Raw genomic sequence first — 19,593 nt, 5'->3', positions numbered from 1 at the left:
GAGCAAAAGCTGCACATTAGTGATGGGTAAGTATTGCATTAAAAAAAATAGTTTCCTCACTAATACAACCACCAAAAGAATTACATTTTCTAGAATTATGCTATCACATGGACATTTAAAATCTATTAGACTCTTGATTTTTTAAATTAATTTACTGTTGAAAACCTAAGAGTCCATGGATAATAAGATAAAAAGCCCTAGTAAGTAGTTTGCAAGAAAAGTAACTACATTGAACAGAAACAGAGAGTGTTAATATACAAAAGTGAAAATTTAATGTAATAGTATTTTCTTGATTTGCTTCATTGTCATGATTTAATGTCTACCAATGCACCACTGTTTTTCTTTCATGATCCTCAATTTCAGGAGGCTGAGGATCCAGGACTGGCTGTGTAATAAGCTGACGGAGTTCTTTGTTTTAAATTCAACTAAAGATATTTCTAGAGTCCTACTAATTTATAAATTAAGAAGGTGGTCTACAGAGCTGATGGGGCAAAGACCTTGTAGCCTACCTAAAATTCAGTACACCATGTTGTAAATGGCACATTTTGATAGACTTAATTAGGACAGCCTGTTCACCACCTTATCTGCTAATAAACCACAATGGGAAAAATCAGTAATCTTCTTAGATGGAATTTTTAATGTCTGAATCCAAGAAGTTCCAGGACAATCGTAAATTTAATTAAAAAAATGAATAGTGGTGAAATTTTGACATACAGTGGTTTCTTTTTCAGGCTGTGACAGTGGTTTTGGAAATGCCCTTGTGAAGAAGCTGGACTCCATAGGAATGCATGTGTTTGCTGGCTGTCTGGATACATTAAACCCTGGAGCTATTGCCCTTTCCAATAGCTGCACTAAGAGGTTATATTTTCTGCAGTGAGAATTTTTTTGGGGGGGTGAGGGTGTCTAATGTGCAAAAGTGCTTGATAGAGTAGTGGTATTGAGGCCTTGAAAGGTGAGAAAAAATAATAAGGCTAAGTGTTCTCAGTAACCCTTTGTCATAGCCACTAACCATTTAAGTTTTTAATGAATGGGTGAACACTTAATTTTTCCTTTAAAGCATTCAAGTTTAATAATAAAATTTGTAAAAATCCCACCTGTTTAATATGTAGATGACACAAACTTTACTGTCCATTTTCATTTGCCAACAATGGGATTTTCACAATTTGCCTGTTTTGGGGGCTAAATTTGGCCTTATTCCCAGGCCTCCAAAATGTATGTATTTTCCCATTATTGTCCTAAAAGTTCCAAATTTAAAGGAGCTAGGTTGGAGAGTACGGTATTTTTGTTCCATTCTAGCATTTCTAAGCAAACTGATTAGAATAAAACCATTAGAAACAAACATCTGTAGTCATCACAGCTATTTTAAAGGTAAGTAGAATAGTTATGCTGCATGGGGCTGTACAGCTCCGTACCAGCTTTATGACAATTCAGCTTGCATTATAACAATGTAGACCAACTTCTTTCCAACATTAAAACATGCTGCACTTACCACACCGATACACATACTGTCTTGCTTTTCTTTTATTCCATACATGCCCAGTTTAAGCTCAATAATGCACAGATGTTTCCCAGTTCAAAACCGAACTTCATAAATGGTAGGAAATCAGTGCAAGAATATAGTTGTACAATGTACTGCACACCAGTTTTTGCTAAGTGTCTGTAATTTATAAACTGGTTAGAGCATCTGCCTCGGATGCGGGAAGTCGCAGGTTCAAACCATGGCCGAGTTATACCAAAGACTTACAAGAAAGGTACTAACAGCCACCTCACTTGGCACTCACACATGCACAATGTAATTTATAAGTAAAGTAAAGTATATATAGTACTGTTTACCCTGCATATCTTCTGCACACCTGCAAGATATTTTTAAAAAATACAGTAAAAAGTATGATAGAGATTGTTCTTGTGTCTGATAATCAAACTTTGTAATGCAAACTTGTCAATGGAATAAATGCAGATGTGTTGTCGTGGGGATTAACCTTTTGGTCAACCTTGTGTAAACAATACATCATAAACTGTTCTTGGAAGTTTTCACAGGTGTTAATAATAGAATGAGGTCAGACAGGTGTTAATAAAGGTATGGGATCAGACAGGTGTTAATAATGGTATGGGATCAGACAGGTGTTAATAATGGTAGGGGTCAGAGAGGTGGTTATAAAGGTATGGGATCAGAGGATGTATTTGCATTAGAAACAGTAGCAAATCCAGCTGATATTCTTGTCAGGAGAAAACCTTTTTTTCCAAATTTTTTTCATATAAAGAAACCACATTCCTTCAGACTGGTTTCTTCTAAAGATTACATTAATAGGCACTGAAGGATTCTTTTTATAAAGGCTGTCTGTTTGTAGTAGTATATATGAATATGCATAAATATACCATGTACCTAGTAACCAAAATGTACACAACATTCAAAAATAAGTAGGTTGCTAAACAATGATGAAAACATACATAAAGATGTATTTAAGTAATACAAAAAAAAGGAATATGCCGGTACAGTTTAGTCAGTGTACAAAAATATATATACTGTATATACCATATATGTGCAGTTTTTTAAAAGTAATCAATAGAACAAACAGCATAGACCCTAGTCTGCTGGTGTATTATGTGGTCTTTGTTGTTTGCGGTTGGACTCGATTTATAAATTAGTATATAATGTAGCAATATATGCATAAAATTATAGCTTTTGATTTTTTTTCTAATACATTCTTTAAATCCAATAATTAGGGAGTTGTAATTTATGGATATTACTCAATGCTCAGACACAAACAAATGGCTTTAAAAAAAAATTTCTTGCCACATTCAAAATCCACTTGCCCAACAGGACCATAGCTCTACTTACCCATAACAGGGCACTGTTTTAAATTTGCTCATTTTCTGTGTGTATTTACCTCTCATAATAGTATACTTCCAAACCAAATTGTGTGTGACCTTGTCTACGTAGTTTTGATTTGATTTAATTTCTTTAAATACAGTGATTTTTCCAGGTCTTAGTTGAAACCAGTCTCTGAATGCCTGTTTCTCAAAGTTGAAACCAGTCTCTGAATACCTGTTTCTCAAAGTTGAAACCAGTCTCTGAATACCTGTTTCTCAAAGTTGAAACCAGTCTCTGAATGCCTGTGTCTCAAAGTTGAAAACAGAAGTCAAAGAGGCATTGTTTTTATTTTTTAAATCGGTAAGGGGGCGCTCACCAATTAATATGTACTTTAGAGAGAGTGACGTATGTACGGTGAAGTAGTTCGCATTTAAACATGCACAATGGAGAGAATGTTGGCATACCTATATGCTACAGTAATGTAATGTGGATGATATTTCTTTGGCTATTATACTTTAGAAATTTTACATGATTTAAGCACACTGCTAACTAAAATGACTGCTCCCTTGTGTTAAAAAATCAGCCTGAATTAGTCTAAAGTACACTATACGTAGCAGCTATTAAAATAATGAAAATGAATTTTTCCAGACTAGTTATCAGCTCTTTTTCATACAGTTTACCTCTTAAGTTCAGGAAGTGAAAATGACCAAGTAGAGCTAGCACTTTTTTGAAAGGTGCACATTTGAAGTAAGGCCAAGCTGTATACTCTATAACCTATAGTACACCCATCAATTATACACCAAATTAAAGGGAATTAAAGGTTCTTTTAATTATACCTAAGATATACAAGGTCTTTTTTAAATAGCCAGTATAACCAGTGAGGAAAGCTAGGGAAATTCTTTTTCTTTAAAATCCTAACCCTATGGAAAATGCGAAACTGTAGAGCGCCACCTAAACACAGTTGCTTCAAGTTATGTAATTAGTTCATGTCATGAACTGCTCCGGTGGCCTAGTGGTTAGAGTGTCCGCCTCGGATGCAGGGGGGTCATGGGTTCAATCCCCGGCTGAGTCATACCAAAGACTTACAAAATTGGTACTAACAGCTGCCTCGCTTGGCGCTCAGCATTAAGAGGTTAGTGTTAGGACTGGTCGGCCTGATGTCAGGATAATGTGACTGGGTGGGACATCATGCTACGTGTCTGTGGCATGATGCCTCAGTGCCAGACATCACTATAAACTGTCACACTTGTTAAAAATCCAAATCACACACACACACACACACAGAGTTCATGTCATGGTATGTAGATGTATCACGATTATCTCAGTTCCTTTAGGGTGAGAAACATTGTATTGATGACTTTATTAGTTACTAATCTCCTAGCTTAGCGTACTTATCAAACATTTACATTGGTATCACTGGATATATTTAACCAGTACTGCATTAGCAAGAGACAGGGACAAATTGCAAACAACAAAGATCCTGATCTGCTACAACATAATGCACTTGCAGATCAGGGTCTGTCTTCTTTGTTCTACTGTTTATTCCGAACAATCTGCACAGACCCAGATCTGCCAGCACATTATGTATGGGCAGATCTTGGTCTGTGCAGTTTGCAATTTGATTCTTATAAGCAAGTATATATATGGTATTTATGCAGGACAAGTGAAGACTGATCATCGGTAACTAATGAAATATGGAGGACAGAATTAGTAATGTTGCCGCGTTAATTAATTAGTGTTAATTGATCACCTTTTTTGCTTTATATACAAAGTTTATAGCTTTTAGTACATTTGATATGATGATATTCATAAAGTGGAGGGATGTACAAAAGTAGCCCCTTCAGGGGGCTGAATATTATTTATTTACCAAGGTCTTTTGAGAACTTCAAAATGAAAATGCAACATTTTGTCCGCACACTTTAGGTCTGTTTTCTGTCATATTAGATAACTTTTTTGGACAAATATGATGGGCAACTCCCTTAAAATACAGGAATGACTTGGTCTAGATTTAGACAGCATTGAGCTGTCCAAGATTTTTTTATCTTTGAAACACTGCACTTTTCTATGGGCCTCAGCCGCTTGTTTTTACTGCTGCCATCCAGAATTCAATCTCTTGAGTAGAGAAGTCCAGAACTCTGAACTTTCGTCCTTGGTCAGTGATTTTCTCCTGGTTTTCCATGTCCTCGACTTTGTATACTGTCTAAATCCTTCATCTGCATTGTTGAGAGGGCTTATTGTAAGTAATGAACACTTTAGAGATTGCATTCAGTAATTTTTAAACTGTTGACAAATAATTTTGGAAATTTTGTTATCATTCTTGGAAAATAAGAATATTATGTTCACTTAATACAGTGCTTGGTAGAGTCTACTGAAGAAACAGCATTATCTAAATCATCATTATTTACTCCTAAATAAAGAAAGATAAAGTTATTTAACATTATCCTGAAAAGAGTTTTTGTGTCTATACTACAATGCATCTGAATGCTTTTACATCAGTCATTTTACATCAGACATACTTGTGACCTGTTTTATCTTTTCAGGGTAACATTAGTTAAACTTGATATCACAAAAAAGGAGGACATTGCAGCAGTTACTAAAGTGATTCAGGAGAAAGTTACCAGTGATGGTATGTTATAATTATAGCAATCAGAGAAGACATGGAAACAAAAATCAATCAGTCATCCTCAGAACCTTGTCATCAGTTAGATTTCCCTTTGAAAATGAAACTATAGACATTGTGTAGTAAATTGAAAAAGCATGACAGTTACATAACATCCATGCAAAGGGGTTGTGAAGTTGGATTGATTGAAAGCAGTTGCAATATGGAATCTGTACTATTTTTACAAATGATCCCATTCACGTTCATTGATTTAGCCTGATAAATCACATGATGAATTCCATTGAAATGTAAAGTTTCTACTGTGAAATTTTCATTAGATCATTTCCTATTTCATGCTGTAGTATGAGAGTCTAAAATTATATTAACGATTAAACATTAAATGAAAGAAAGAACAAAAAAGTAAAAGAATGAAACCCATACATTTAAGAACATCAGTGAATGAACATGAATTTTAAAAAAAAGTAGCCCACCAGGCTATAAGGTCGGGTGAGCTTGTGCTTTGGACCTACAGGGATTATGTGGCTGTCCATATACTATTGGTATTTTCAGTTTCTTCACAAAACTTGCCAGACCAGTTTCAGCTAAATTTCGCATCCTGGAATAAATTCCTATAAACTTGATAAACCTTTTTTTTGCCTGTCAGTATTTGGTATTTTCAGTTTCTTCTTAAAACCTCTTGACCAGTGTTCATCCAAACTTTGCACAGAACATTTTGGCATAAAGGCCTATCAGATTTATACAAAGAATACTGATTTGTCATTAAATATGGCCACCTTTAATGAAAAATATAAAAATCATTAAATGACCTTTTTAAAAACTAATAACAAATAGAGCTTAAACAAATTTGACAGATAGTATCCTTGCTGGAAGGCACCTCAAAACTTCTTCAAAATGCCAAAATGCCCTGAAAAAGGGCTACTGTTAATAAAGATAGAAAAACCAGATTAATTTCTTCTGAGAAACCGTGAAAAAATTTGAGCAAACTTGACAGAAAGCATCTTTACAAGAAGACCTTACAAATTTGTGCAAATGATGATGATCCCATGTCAAATATGGCCACCATTACTAAATTTAAAAAACAAACAGATTAACAGAAGTTGAACAGATTTCACAGAAAGTGTCCTTGTGTGAAAAACTTTCAGATTCTTTTTAAAAGAAAAAATTATATGCCATCAGATATGGTTAATAATGCTAAACATTAAAAAAAAAACACTAGACCATTTCTCCAAAAACCACTTTAAAAAATTTGCCCAAAATTGACAGAAAGCACTCTGGCATGATTACCTTTCAAACTGAACCAATGATTCCAGTTCTCTGTCAAATTAGGGTACTAAAAATGCAAGAAGCCTTTAAATTACTTCTACAGAACCACTGAATAGAATTGACCAAACTTAGCAGAAAGAATCCTGGTATGAAACCATTCCAGTTTTTACGGATGATACCAGTCAACTCAAGTGAGTCTCTTGTTCCTAAACAGTTGAAAAATGTCTTCTCCAAAATCTATTGAATTGAATTTGAACTAACTTGACAGAAAGTATCCTCGCAAGGCAACCTCTTTGATTTGTACGAACACTTCTGATCAACCATCAATTTGGTTGCTGTTACAAAATACAAAACAAATAAAATTTAATGGCTTCTAGACCCAAAAAACACTGAAAAAATTGAATCCAACTTGACAAAACACATCCTGGCATTTCAAGTTTGTGCTCATGTGAAGCTAATCCACCAACATACATGATCACTGTTGCCACAGACTGGATCAAAATCATTAAGCAGCTTGGATAGAACTTGACCAAAATTTTATGTTATCTCATGCATTGTGCTTTATTTCAAAGCATTTTATATATTTGGTCCCATTACTCACAGATTAATTTAAATGCAGATTTTGTATTTTGTGCTTCTAATGGAAGAAAGAAAATATTAACCCATTATGCTTTCCTCCTGAAACACTTCAAGATTCAATTTCTAAGAGTAAAACAAAAAACATTTTGATAGTTAATCTAGGCTGATCTGTTCATGGGATTCAAACCTGCAACCTTCTGGTCACATGTCCAACCAATCAGCCACTGGAGCTCCCATGAGTGCAGATTTAAGTGGTTTCCAAGTTATTACATGGGAGGTGGGGTAAGGATAAACCCAGGGATCCATACTATGCAAAACAAAGGGTGTGGTAACTATTACAAGTTCTGCATCTCAGCAAATGGAACAGCCTGAAATAGCCTAAAAGTCTAAATTAATCATTGACAACTAACAGGTAGTCTGATTGGAACAGGTTTTTTTAATCTTGTCAAGGATAAGAATGGCATATGAATAGGTGATAAGTCTATGCTATTCTGCATACTGGAAATACAACCAAGATGACAATACATATAGCACTACCTTACTACTGAAGGACCTTCCAAAGTTAAAGTGTGTATCGATAATGTACCATATTGTAGACTATGTATAGTAATGATATGTGGTACAAGTGTATCGTTCTACCGATAGCAGTCAAGTTATTTTTCATATTTCACTTGGCTGAATTTAGGTTTGTTTTGTCCAAGGCATTGGGTTGTCTGTTCCGTCCAGCCTGGAGAAAATATAAAGCTCACTTGGCTGAATTAAGGTTTGTTTTGTCCAAGGCATTGGGTTGTCTGTTCCGTCCAGCCTGGAGAAAATATAAAGCTCACTTGGCTGAATTTAGGTTTGTTTTGTCCAAGGCATTGGGTTATCTGTTCTGTCCAGCCTGGAGAAAATATAAAGCTCACTCGGCTGAATTTAGGTTTGTTTTCTCCAAGGCATTGGGTTATCTGTTCTGTCCAGCCTGGAGAAAAGAAAAAGCTCACTCAGCTAAATTTAGGTTTATTTTGTCCGAGGCATTGGGTTATCTGTTCTGTCCAGCCTGGAGAAAATATAAAGCTCACCCAGCTGAATTTAGGTTTGTTTTCTCCAAGGCATTGGGTTATCTGTTCCATCCAGCCTGGAGAAAATATAAAGCTCACTTGGCTGAATTTAGGTTTGTTTTGTCCAAGGCATTGGGTTATCTGTTCCATCCAGCCTGGAGAAAATATAAAGCTCACTTGGCTGAATTTAGGTTTGTTTTGTCCAAGGCATTGGGTTATCTGTTCCATCCAGCCTGGAGCAAATATAAAGCTCACTCGGCTGAATTTAGGTTTGTTTTGTCCAAGGCATTGAGTTATCTGTTCCGTCCAGCCTGGAGAAAATATAAAGTTCACTCGGCTGAATTTAGGTTTGTTTTGTCCAAGGCATTGAGTTATCCGTTCCGTCCAGCCTGGAGAAAATATAAATCTCACTCGGCTGAATTAAGGTTTGTTTTGTCCGAGGCTTTGGGTTATCTGTTCTGTCCAGCCTGGATCTGAATGAATAATCTATAGCATTCCAGTTTTCTTTGAATATTTTGGATATAATTACATGTGCATACAATTATTGACTAACAAAATTACAGATGATGGTGTTCAAGAAGGTTAACCTCAGCATAAGCAAGGGCACAATTAAGCCAGTTATACCCAACATAAGCAAGGGCACAATTAAGCCAGTTATACCCAACATAAGCAAGGGCACAATTAAGCCAGTTATACCCAACATAAGCAAGGGCTCAAGTTAGCCAGTTAAAGTGAATGAAACCAGTCACTGTGAATTAAGAATTTTTATTATTTACAAATATAATCAAGGAATAAATAAATTGGGGTAAAATTTAATTGATCAAAAAAACAAAACACCACTGGATAAGAGATAAAATAATGCAGCACAGTTGTGTTTTTCTTCTGATCCTAACTGTGCAGTGATAAAGTCAGTAACTTGTGCAAGTTCTCTTCCCAAAAGATAAAGTCGTTGAAGAAATGCTGTCTCAACTATGTCTCACCTGTTGGAAGTTTTGCCGCCATCCTTATTTCGAGAAAAAAACAAGAAAACTAGATTCACCTGATTTGCATAGTGCTGACATCTTTTCTAACTTTCAGGTTACATAACATGGTATGATTAAGAACATTGGAAATTTACTAACATTGAACACAGGTAAAAATACTTGTGTCACTCACTTCTTTCCTCTTCTGCAGGTTTGTGGGGGTTGGTGAACAATGCAGGAGTTTGGTATTTCTCAGAAATGGAGATGACATCAGATGCTGTGTTCCAAAAAGTCATGGATACAAATGTTTTTGGTACTGTCAGATTAACCAGGTCACTGCTACCCCTAATACGCCAGGCCAAGGGTAGAATCATTAATGTTACAAGTTTATTGGGTAAGTTAAAATCTCACTATATAATGTCTGTAACAGACATTATCGACTAATAGAATCTATCAAATGTTGAACTGAAACGAAAACTAAATATTGAATCATCTTATTGAATTTCATTGAATGTATTTGGATGGAATTCAAAAACTCATCATTGCCAATAAAGCTTTAATTCATATCTCTTTAAAATTTATTTATTTGGTCTACTTTGATGTTTATTGACCACACACACAAACACACACAAAATCCCTGCCAAGCTTCATTGATAACACTGCTAACTGTGCCATCTAAATTATATAATTAAATTAATTTATGGGTCTATATTTAATTTGCAGGGGGTCAGCATACATGCCAACCATTACACTTTTGGTGTAATCATGCTTTTTTTCCACCAAACCAAGGTTTCTTCTGACTATTTGGATTATGCTTTTTGCTTCATTAAAAAAGAAAATAAAGCAATAAAATGTTGATTTTGTCATTTTTATTATCATCTCTTTAATTCTACTTGTATAAGTTTTAGAATATTCTTAAAAAGGTGACTGCTGCATAAGAATAGTGTAAGAGTACTTTCCTCATTGTTGTGACAACTGTATGTTTCCAAGAAAACACAGGTTTCTTCAAAAGTGAACTTTGTGTGACAGATTCATTTTATTGATAAGCTAGTTAGTGAACCAGTCTATATTTTTTAAGCAAATTGCACCAGTGTGAATTCACCGCTCTGGTGGCCTAGTGGTTAAAGCGTCCGCCTCGGATGTGGGAGGTTGTGGGTTCAATCCCCAGCCGAGTCATACCAACGACTTACAAAAATGGTACTAACAGCTGCTTCGCTTGGCACTCAGCATTAAGAGGTTAATGTTAGGACTGGTCGGCCTGAATTCAGGATAATGTGACTGGGTGGGACATCATGCTATATGTCTGCAGCATGATGCCCCAGTGCTAGACCACTATAAACTGTCACACTGCAGACATTGTAGCGATATGACTGAAAACTTGTTAAAGCTACGTTAAAAATCCAAATCACACACACGCACAGTGTGAATTGTGGATGTTATATAACAGAAATGTTAGAGCAGATGGATCTTTTCAAACTTTAAAAGAAGAATATGAAAGTAATGTAATACAGCACTCTGAGCACCAGACTGTGATCATTGCAGAATTCAATTTCACAATCATTCAGTGAAAGTTACACATGTATTCTAGTCAAAGTGAGTGCTGAAAATTATTAATTTTTCAGTATATTTTGTGTTTGTATTCTGGTTCTAATCCATATGGATTTTGAGTAGCTGAGAACCAGGTTAGAAGTAAAAATGTATCTTTTTCATACATGCTGTAATTCTGGCATGTAATATATAGATTACACTTTTTACACCTAAATTATGCTTGTTTGCCACTTTTAATAGCAATGATTATTTTTATACTTCTTGAGCGGTTGGCATGTATGAGTGAGGAAGGACTAATATTCCAATGACTGTAAGTGTGTTATTTCCCTCTGTGTTTATTTTCAAACTTGCATGACCACAAATGTTCATTTAGTGCTGAAACTGAACTTAAAGTGAAAAAAAGAGAGCAACTTTTGATAATTTGTTTCCATTAAGTGTGAGTTCTTCTTCACTGTGATGAGACAAGTAATGATTAAAATATTGTTTGGAGCTGGTTTACTATGTTGGGTTTCAGAATCACAACCTTGAATGTTATTTATAGTGTGCAGAACATGAAATGTGGATAAAATGGATGAATATGCAAAGGCTGTACAGACTTCAGTAGGACTTCTTTTCTGTAGCATGGTCTTCCTAACTTGCCATACTACATGCTGTCTTTTCTGTAGCATGGTGTCTCCCTCAACTGGCCATACTACATGCTGTCTTTTCTATAACATGGTCACCTCAACTTGCCATATTTCATGTTGTGTTTTCTATAGTATGGTCTCCCTCAACTGGCCATAATACATGCTCTTGTTTCTATAGTATGGTCTCCCTCAACTTGCCATACTTCATGCTGTCTTTTCAAGAGCACCTAAATGACAATGAGTAGAAAATGGCAATGCTGTGATTACCTGGTGAGTGGGAGTTTAAATTTCATGTGTTTTAGCTGGTTTGAAGTTGTTCCCTTGTAAACTAATACAGTGTTGCATAGTTTACACTTTGCCTTCTTTGTTTCTTTTACAAAATGCTGCCAAGCAGTGCTACAGTAATCATTGGTCAGCATGGTCAACTGCTGAATCAATCGGGGGCCCCGAGTGGCCGAGTGGTCTAAAGCGCTCTTCGTTACGGATCACTGCCATCTCACCTCTGTCTGCGGCGGTTCGAGTCTAAGATTCAGCCAATGTGGGCATGTGAGAAAGCCTGCCAGTAGCTTCTCGTGGGTCGGTGGTTCTTTCCGGGGTTTTCCGGGTTCTTCCTCCACCATTAATACTGGCCGCCATGTATACCCTATCGTGCTGAAAAATGGCGTTAAACCCCACAACAACAACAACAACTGCTGAATCTGGTTGCAGGTGTCACTTCTCAATAGACAGACAAATAACATTTGAATGTCTGTTTTCTTGGAGATATTCACAGAAATTACAAATGTTTGGTTATCTGTTTCAGCTCTAGGCATTTGTACTGTAGGATAGTAAAACCCCACTAAAATGTGTCAGAATTCAAGGTATGCCAAGTTGCTCTGAAGTCTCAATATCATATGTTTCATAACACACATGTCTCAATATAATATTATCACAATGCAATTTTTCGTGTTCAAACTTAAGCATTAATTGTTGTCATCACCTGCTCTTAATCCATGCTGCATTTGCTGTTGTCATCTATCGCTTGCTGTCTAGCTCATTTACTCTATGCTGTATTTTCTGCTGTCCTGTAGCATCTGCTTTCACTTTGAATTAATCCAGCTGCATTTCTTGTTCTCATCTTCACCTGGCACTTGCTGTTTACTTGGCATTTCCTGCTTTTGTATAGCATTTGCTCTCAAGCTGAATACATGCTGCTTTTCCTGTTGTTCTCTAGCATTGCTGTCTAGCTGAATTAATCAACAATACATTTCATGCCATCATCTAGCACTTGCTCTCTACTTGAATCAGTTCATGCTGCAGTTCTTGCTGTCATCAAGCACTTGTTGCCTTTTTAAATTAGTCCCAGCAGCATTTCCAGTTCTCATCTATCACTTGCTCTCATGTGAGTTATTCCTTGTCAGATTTCCTGCAGTAATCTATCACTTGCTCTGTGGATGAATAAAAGCATGCTCCATTTCCTGTCATCAAGTACTTGCTTTCTAACTTAATTAATCTATTCTGCATTTCCTGTCATCAAGTACTTGCTTTCTAACTTAATTAATCTATTCTGCATTTCCTGTCATCAAGTACTTGCTTTCTAACTTAATTAATCTATTCTGCATTTCCTGCTGTCATCTAGCACTTATTCTCTAATTTTATGAATCCACACTGCATTTCAAATATCACTTGCTGTCTGGTTGAATTAATCCACAATGTCTGATGGATTATATTGCAAACTGATTACATTTTCACTAGTATCAAGATGTTTGGATTGTTTAAAGTCTGTATAGGCCATTTCAGTGTAAAAAAAAAAGGAAAGGGAGAATGCATTTGGTTACCTCCCCTTGCATGTGCATAGAAATGAATGTGAGATTCTGTTGATAGGTGGGATGAAAAAATGTTTGAGTCTCCATTTTCATTATTGTTACTTGAATAAAAGACTTTTTATTATAAGTTATTATAAACCTTCAGACATTACACTCCAGATTCTGACAGATATGGAATTAATAAAGATGGGCCAAAATCCCACTTTTATTGACAGATTTGAGATGATCATCCTTGTTAATTTATTTTCATGCAATTAAGTTACATTTATGATCCCTTATGCTGTTTTTGAGTACTGTATATGCTTGTGCATAAGCCCATTAGCATATAAGCCGACCCCCAAACTGAACAGGTATAAACAATAAAAAGTACAAGACCTACGTATAAGCTGACTTACAACTCTGAGGCATCTCAAGATGCACGAGGTAAGTTCTAAATGCATTTATTTAGGCAAACTTGTATTTTAAAAAAATACATATATACTTCTCTCGGTTGGCATGCATGATTATTAAAAAGAAATGATATAAACTTGTTTGAAAAGTAATTTATTTAATTTTCTGTTTTCTTATTGTTTCTGTCTAAATTAGCTTTGTGTATAATTTGATCGAATTTAGCAATCGCAAGTTCCTGTAACACTACTTCTCCCTTTTGACTTGATTATTGTTTGTTTATGCATTATTGCATTGGACATTTTGCACCGGTAATTACGTTTTTACTTTGCTTTGAAATTGTAAATACCTCAATTCATTAAAATGTAATCCCAGTATGACAACACAATGAGCAAACAATACGGTTTGATTCAACGCTCACAATTAGGCTACTGAATGTATTTACATAATGGCGCCACCACATGGACATTGTAGGTTTGATCATGCGCTAAATTAAGTACATCCGTTGGAGTTGAATCATGGGCACCATTGCGCTCAACTTTTATGATATCTCCAAAATACAGTAATAAAGTTTTGGAAATAATGCTTCAAAAATTATGCTAATACTGTAAAAGTGGAGTTGTAGTTTGCTTTGTTGTTAGCAACCTTACACCATACCTGTCAACTTTCACGCCAGGAGGGGAAAAAACTCCTGATTTTTGGCGTCACTCTATGCCTACCTCCTGATTTCATGATATCTTCCAACTTTTGCAGAGAACTCCTGATTATTACATTATGTCTTCGATTTTCATTTCTTCTAAACAAGAAAAGTCCTTCATGTTCTGTTGTATCACCTGACTTATTGTTGTGACGAAATAATTATTTTAGTATAAAGAATTCGCTTCACTTAGTAGAATGTTAAGTTTAAACATTATTCACGTAAATTAATGATTTTTTTTTCTGCTACAGTAATACAAAAATACAAAAATAAACCACAACAATAAAATCATCCACAATTAATTTCAATCCCAAGAGTGATCAATACAAATGCTGTAGCTCCATATGCTATAACTCCATTCCCATGAAAGAAACTTGCATGAGTGAACACCTGGCATTTTTATACCGTATATACCAATGTTAAAACTGGTATAGATACCAGTCAATATTCCATCTTATCACAAGTCAGTTTCATGGTTTTAATGATTAACTGGCCTGTACTGCTGTCGCAAAATGAAAGACAAATTTGCCAACTGTCAACAAAGGAGACACCGAAACATCAAGCTTTCCATTATGTGCAAAGATACGATGTTGTTCAGCTAAAACACAAAACTAAAATTGATTGATGTTGATCTTAGTTGATCTATATGAGAATTTTAGCCTTTGTTATTACCACTGTTTTTGAACATGTAAATTATAATGGTTACGTGCTTTGTACAATTAAACGTGCTTACCTTTTTTAAAATATTACCTCAATTTGTAGGATCACTTATATCATTGAAAATGAGTAACTCATGAGCGCGTGATTCAACATAAATGAAACAGCTATTAAGGACTAGCTGAAATGTTACCTGGAAGAATGCAATTTGGTTGAAACAATGAATAAAGCAAAATCTACATCTATGTTTGGGAATAAGTAAGGATTTAAGTGACACTATGCATGCTTTGCACTGTGTATGTACTGTACATTATAGTTCAGCATGGTCTCCCTGGTAAACTCAACCAGCCTGCAAATTATGAAGTCTGTATTTACCTTTATTTAACTTCATGTTGGAGAAATCAGAAAATATGCACATGCAAAATAATAACAAAATCAATCATGGTACTTTATAATAGTTTAATAATTGTCGGGTCACCAAAAGTTACCTTTTTTTTACATGCCTATGTGTTAGGACATGGAAAAAATTATTGTTTCGTGTCCCAAGATTTACAGCCATTACAGCTGTCAACAAAACTACCTAAAAACTGTCAAGTTTACACATTGGCCCACAGATAAGCTGACCCCACCCCTTTTTCCAGGTCTTTATTTTTTCCTAAATTATTCAGCTTATACGCGAGTATATACAGTACATAAGCTCAAACCATGTAAATTTTAGAATCAAGATAGATTCTGTTAGTTTTCATTTGTCATTAATAGGTTGGATTTTAATCAACAAACATTCATAATTAAATAATTACTTCATTTTATGAAACAGTAGCTCAAGTAAACAAATTGATCGTGTTTTTGTTGTTGCTTTTTTTTTAATATCTTGAAAATTGAAGTCAGAAGTCCAGGTTGATGTTTAAAATTATTATTACAATAAAAATAATGCATTATTCAAAGAAGGTAAATGTATTTTGTTATCTTAAGAAATGTGATTGTAAACCTTTACCCATTACTAGATCAAGATTGAAAATTAGTGTCATAAATTAAGGTTGACTAAAAATTATTCTTACATTAACAGTGTATCAATCAAAGCATATATTCTGGCATTTAAAAATATGGATTAATTAAAGAACCTAATAGAATATACAAAATATACATGTAACCATGATGACCTTGATTCCCTTAACAGATCAAGACTGACATAGTAAAATCTTTGGTTTATAATATATATTTTTATGTTGAAGAAAAAGGAATGTAACCATATTGATTTTTATGCTTAAATACTGCATTGCTAATATTTAAAATTATGTGAGCTGTACACTGATGCATTCCTCTCAGATCAAAATGTCATTTGTTTCATTTATTTTTCCATTCTGTGATCAGGGGCCCAGAGTGGCCAAGTGGTCTAAAGCACTCACCATTACGGATCACTGCCATCTCGCCTCTGTCTGCGTGGGTTCGAGTCTCTGGCTCGGCCAACGTGGGTATGTGAGAAAGTTTGCCAATAGCTTCTTGTGGGTCGATGGTTCTTTCTGGGGTTGTCCCAGGTTCTTCCTCCACCATTAATACTGGCCACCATGTATCACTTATCTTGTGCTGAAAAATGGCATTAAATCCTATAACACAACAACCATTCTGATATCAGTGTTTGTAAAGATCAAAGTAGATTAAATAAATTTATCATAAACAAAAACATGATTGATTAAAGGAATATACATGTTTTTTAATAAAAACATGATTAATTAAAGGAATATACATTTTCTTTAATAAAAACATGAATAATTAAAGGAATATACATGTTCTTTAATAAAAACATGATTAATTAAAGGAATATACATGTTCTTTAATAAAATAGGAAATGTAACTGAAGACTTCCAGATTTTCAGATCGAAATATGAAAGTTAAGTTTATACAAGTCACATAAAATTAAAATCCATATTAACACTGGATAAATATCCACAGATATATCATTGTTTATAATATGTTTGCCCTTCAAAAAATAAGCACACCCCACAAATTTAACTCAGTAAGCATGCCTCACAAAAGTCCTGCATATTGCTGTCAATAAGCATGCTCCACAATTGTCAAAAAAATTGTCGTCAATAAGCATGCCCCACAAAAGTTATAAAATTGTCCTCATGCCCCACAAATGTCCTACAAATTGTCCTAAATGAGCATGCCCCACAAAAGTTTCAAAATTGTCGTCAATGAACATGCCCCAAAAAGTTGTACATTTGTCCTCAATGAACATGCCCCAAAAAGTTATACATTGTCCTCAATGAACATGCCCCACAAAAGTTGTACATTTGTCCTCAATGAACATGCCCCACAAAAGTTTTAAAATTGTCCTCAATGAGCTTGCCCCAAAAAGTTATACATTGTCCTCAATGAACATGCCCCAAAAAGTTATACATTTGTCCTCAATGAGCATGCCCCACAAAAGTTTTTAAATTGTCCTCAATGAGCTTGCCCCAAAAAGTTGTACATTTGTCCTCAATGAGCATGCCCCACAAGTTATACATTGTCCTCAATGAGCATGCCCCACAGAAGTTTTAAAATTGTCCTCAATGAGCATGCCCCAAAAAGTTGTTCATTTGTCCTCAGTGAGCATTCCCCACAGAAGTTGTACATTTGTCCTCAGTGAGCATGCCCCACAAAAGTTTTAAAATTGTCCTCATGCTCCAAAAATGTCATACAAATTGTCCTCAATGAGCATGCCCCACAACATTTCAAAAAATTCTCCTCAAAAAGAATGCCTCACAAGTTTTCAAAATAGTTGTAAATACCGGTAAGCTAAAAACTAAGACATAAATATTAAAATGAAAAGGATGAAGTTAAGTAAATTTTTAGTGCAGAATAGCAGTTTCTCCTTCAGCTATTTTCCCCAATCACATTACATTAGGAACATTCGTCTGCTACCTTGCAAATCCAGTCCTAATAAAAGGCAAAAATTGTCTTTTTCTATCTCATTGACAAAGGAAAATAACTCTTGCCTATTACCTTCCCTTGCCACATCCAGGTGCTGCAAGTTGTATAGCTTCACTGCTGTCCTGATAACATTATAAATTTGACCTCTGATAATCCAAACCATCTTGGACCATCTAACTTTAATTTTTTATTTATTTTGTTGGACATTCTTCTTTCTTCTGCAGGTTGTGTACATCATTTTTATAATTTCTGACAAATTTGAGTGACTTTGTCACCTTTATAGATTTTGTCTTTTTAAGACCACATTATACCATGCTATCTTTGACTGCATGATGTTGTTTATGAGTTAGCTGATACTATTTTCACTTACTCAGTAACAGAGATGGTATTAGCAAGTTAAAATAACATGCTGAATTGCTAATTTATGCTTTGGTTTTTTTTCTTCTTCTTTTTTTGTTGTTGCAGTAGAAATGTCAGCTAAATGCATAAAATGCACAAGTTCAGAGCTTAATCTAATGACATCTAAAATGCAACACTATTTTCACTTACTCCATTAGTAACAGGTCTGATGTAAGCAATGACATGTACATGAGTACTGCATGGACAGAAGCAGTCTGGGTTACAGTATTAGTGAGTTAGTAACATGCTGAAATGCTAAGTTATGCTTTGTTTTCTCTTCTTGTGTCGTTTAAGTAGAAATGTCAACTGACTGCATGAAATGCAAAGTTCAAAGCAATTGTCCAGAATGCATCAAAGGTAAGGAAAGATGTGATAAGTTGAGAAAAGACATCCAAAGTCATCCTCCATTGCAAGTCCTGTGGGAGACACTGGGGTCCAACCCCAATCTAAAGTTCGTAGCTTGCATTTCTGACTAATTGGGGTGGTGTCATCCCCCCCCCCAATTTAAGGCTGTCCCTAGGGCATAAGCCCCCCTCCCTGCATGTCAGAAGCCTTCAGGCCTGTAAGTCTGGATGCATGGAGTTTGTACTGTATCCATTGGATCCATTTTGTAATACAGCCTTGCCATCACCAACCATCCAACCATCAATGGCTGTCCAGCAAGGGGACTTTTTGACAAAATGGTCCACCCATCTAGGATTTGTGGGGATCTTAATGATAGATTTATCCATTTAGCCATATCATCAGTGACATACCCTTACTATGACAGAGATTTCAGTGAGAAATCTGTCCAGCAAGCCAGGCTTTTGGAGCATCCAATACCAGTGATAGCTTGACCTTCTTCTATGCCGCCAGTATCCAGGCCAAAAATACACCAGGCAAACCGGACAGCTGTTCTGGCAGTGCTGCACTACTATATGTTCACTGCTTATCCACATGGGAGTGTTTGTTGTAATTTTCAAATAGGATGGAATTGAGTCATCAATGCCACCTGCTATGGCTTATCCAAAGCTGCAAGCATAACCAGATCAGGACTCAACACATAGTGAGTGTGACAGATCCTACAAATCAACCATACTCCAATCCAATCATGGAACTGATTGAATTTAGCTTTCAGGCTGCAGTTGAGGAAATTTTTATGGTGTTGGCAACTTCAGAATGCCCTCTACCTCCAATTGCTACTCAAGACTTTAAAGTTAAAGCATCGGGAGATTTTCACCAGGAGGAAGAAATGCATCTTTTCAGCTCCTTCTCCATTCAGCTAAAATTAATGTGCTCAATG

General features: G+C 35.4%; 1 protein-coding gene across 1 annotated transcript in view; it reads left to right on the top strand.

Moving 5' to 3' along the window:
* LOC149787665 (retinol dehydrogenase 7-like) overlaps positions 1-19,593 on the top strand; it is a 50,722-nt gene that overhangs the window by 14,919 nt on the left and 16,210 nt on the right. The window contains exons 2-4 of the mRNA XM_089973867.1: positions 732-858; positions 5,353-5,438; positions 9,488-9,670. Of these exons, the coding sequence (XP_089829993.1) occupies positions 732-858; positions 5,353-5,438; positions 9,488-9,670 (396 nt within the window). The remainder of the gene's footprint in view (positions 1-731; positions 859-5,352; positions 5,439-9,487; positions 9,671-19,593) is intronic.

The sequence above is a fragment of the Sinohyriopsis cumingii genome, chromosome 11, assembly GCF_028554795.1.
Source record: "Sinohyriopsis cumingii isolate HCF-2022 chromosome 11, ASM2855479v2, whole genome shotgun sequence".
NCBI classification, from domain to species: Eukaryota; Metazoa; Mollusca; class Bivalvia; order Unionida; family Unionidae; genus Sinohyriopsis; species Sinohyriopsis cumingii.
The sequence above is the reverse complement of the archived record's forward strand: the minus strand, read 5'-3'. Positions and strand labels throughout refer to the sequence as shown.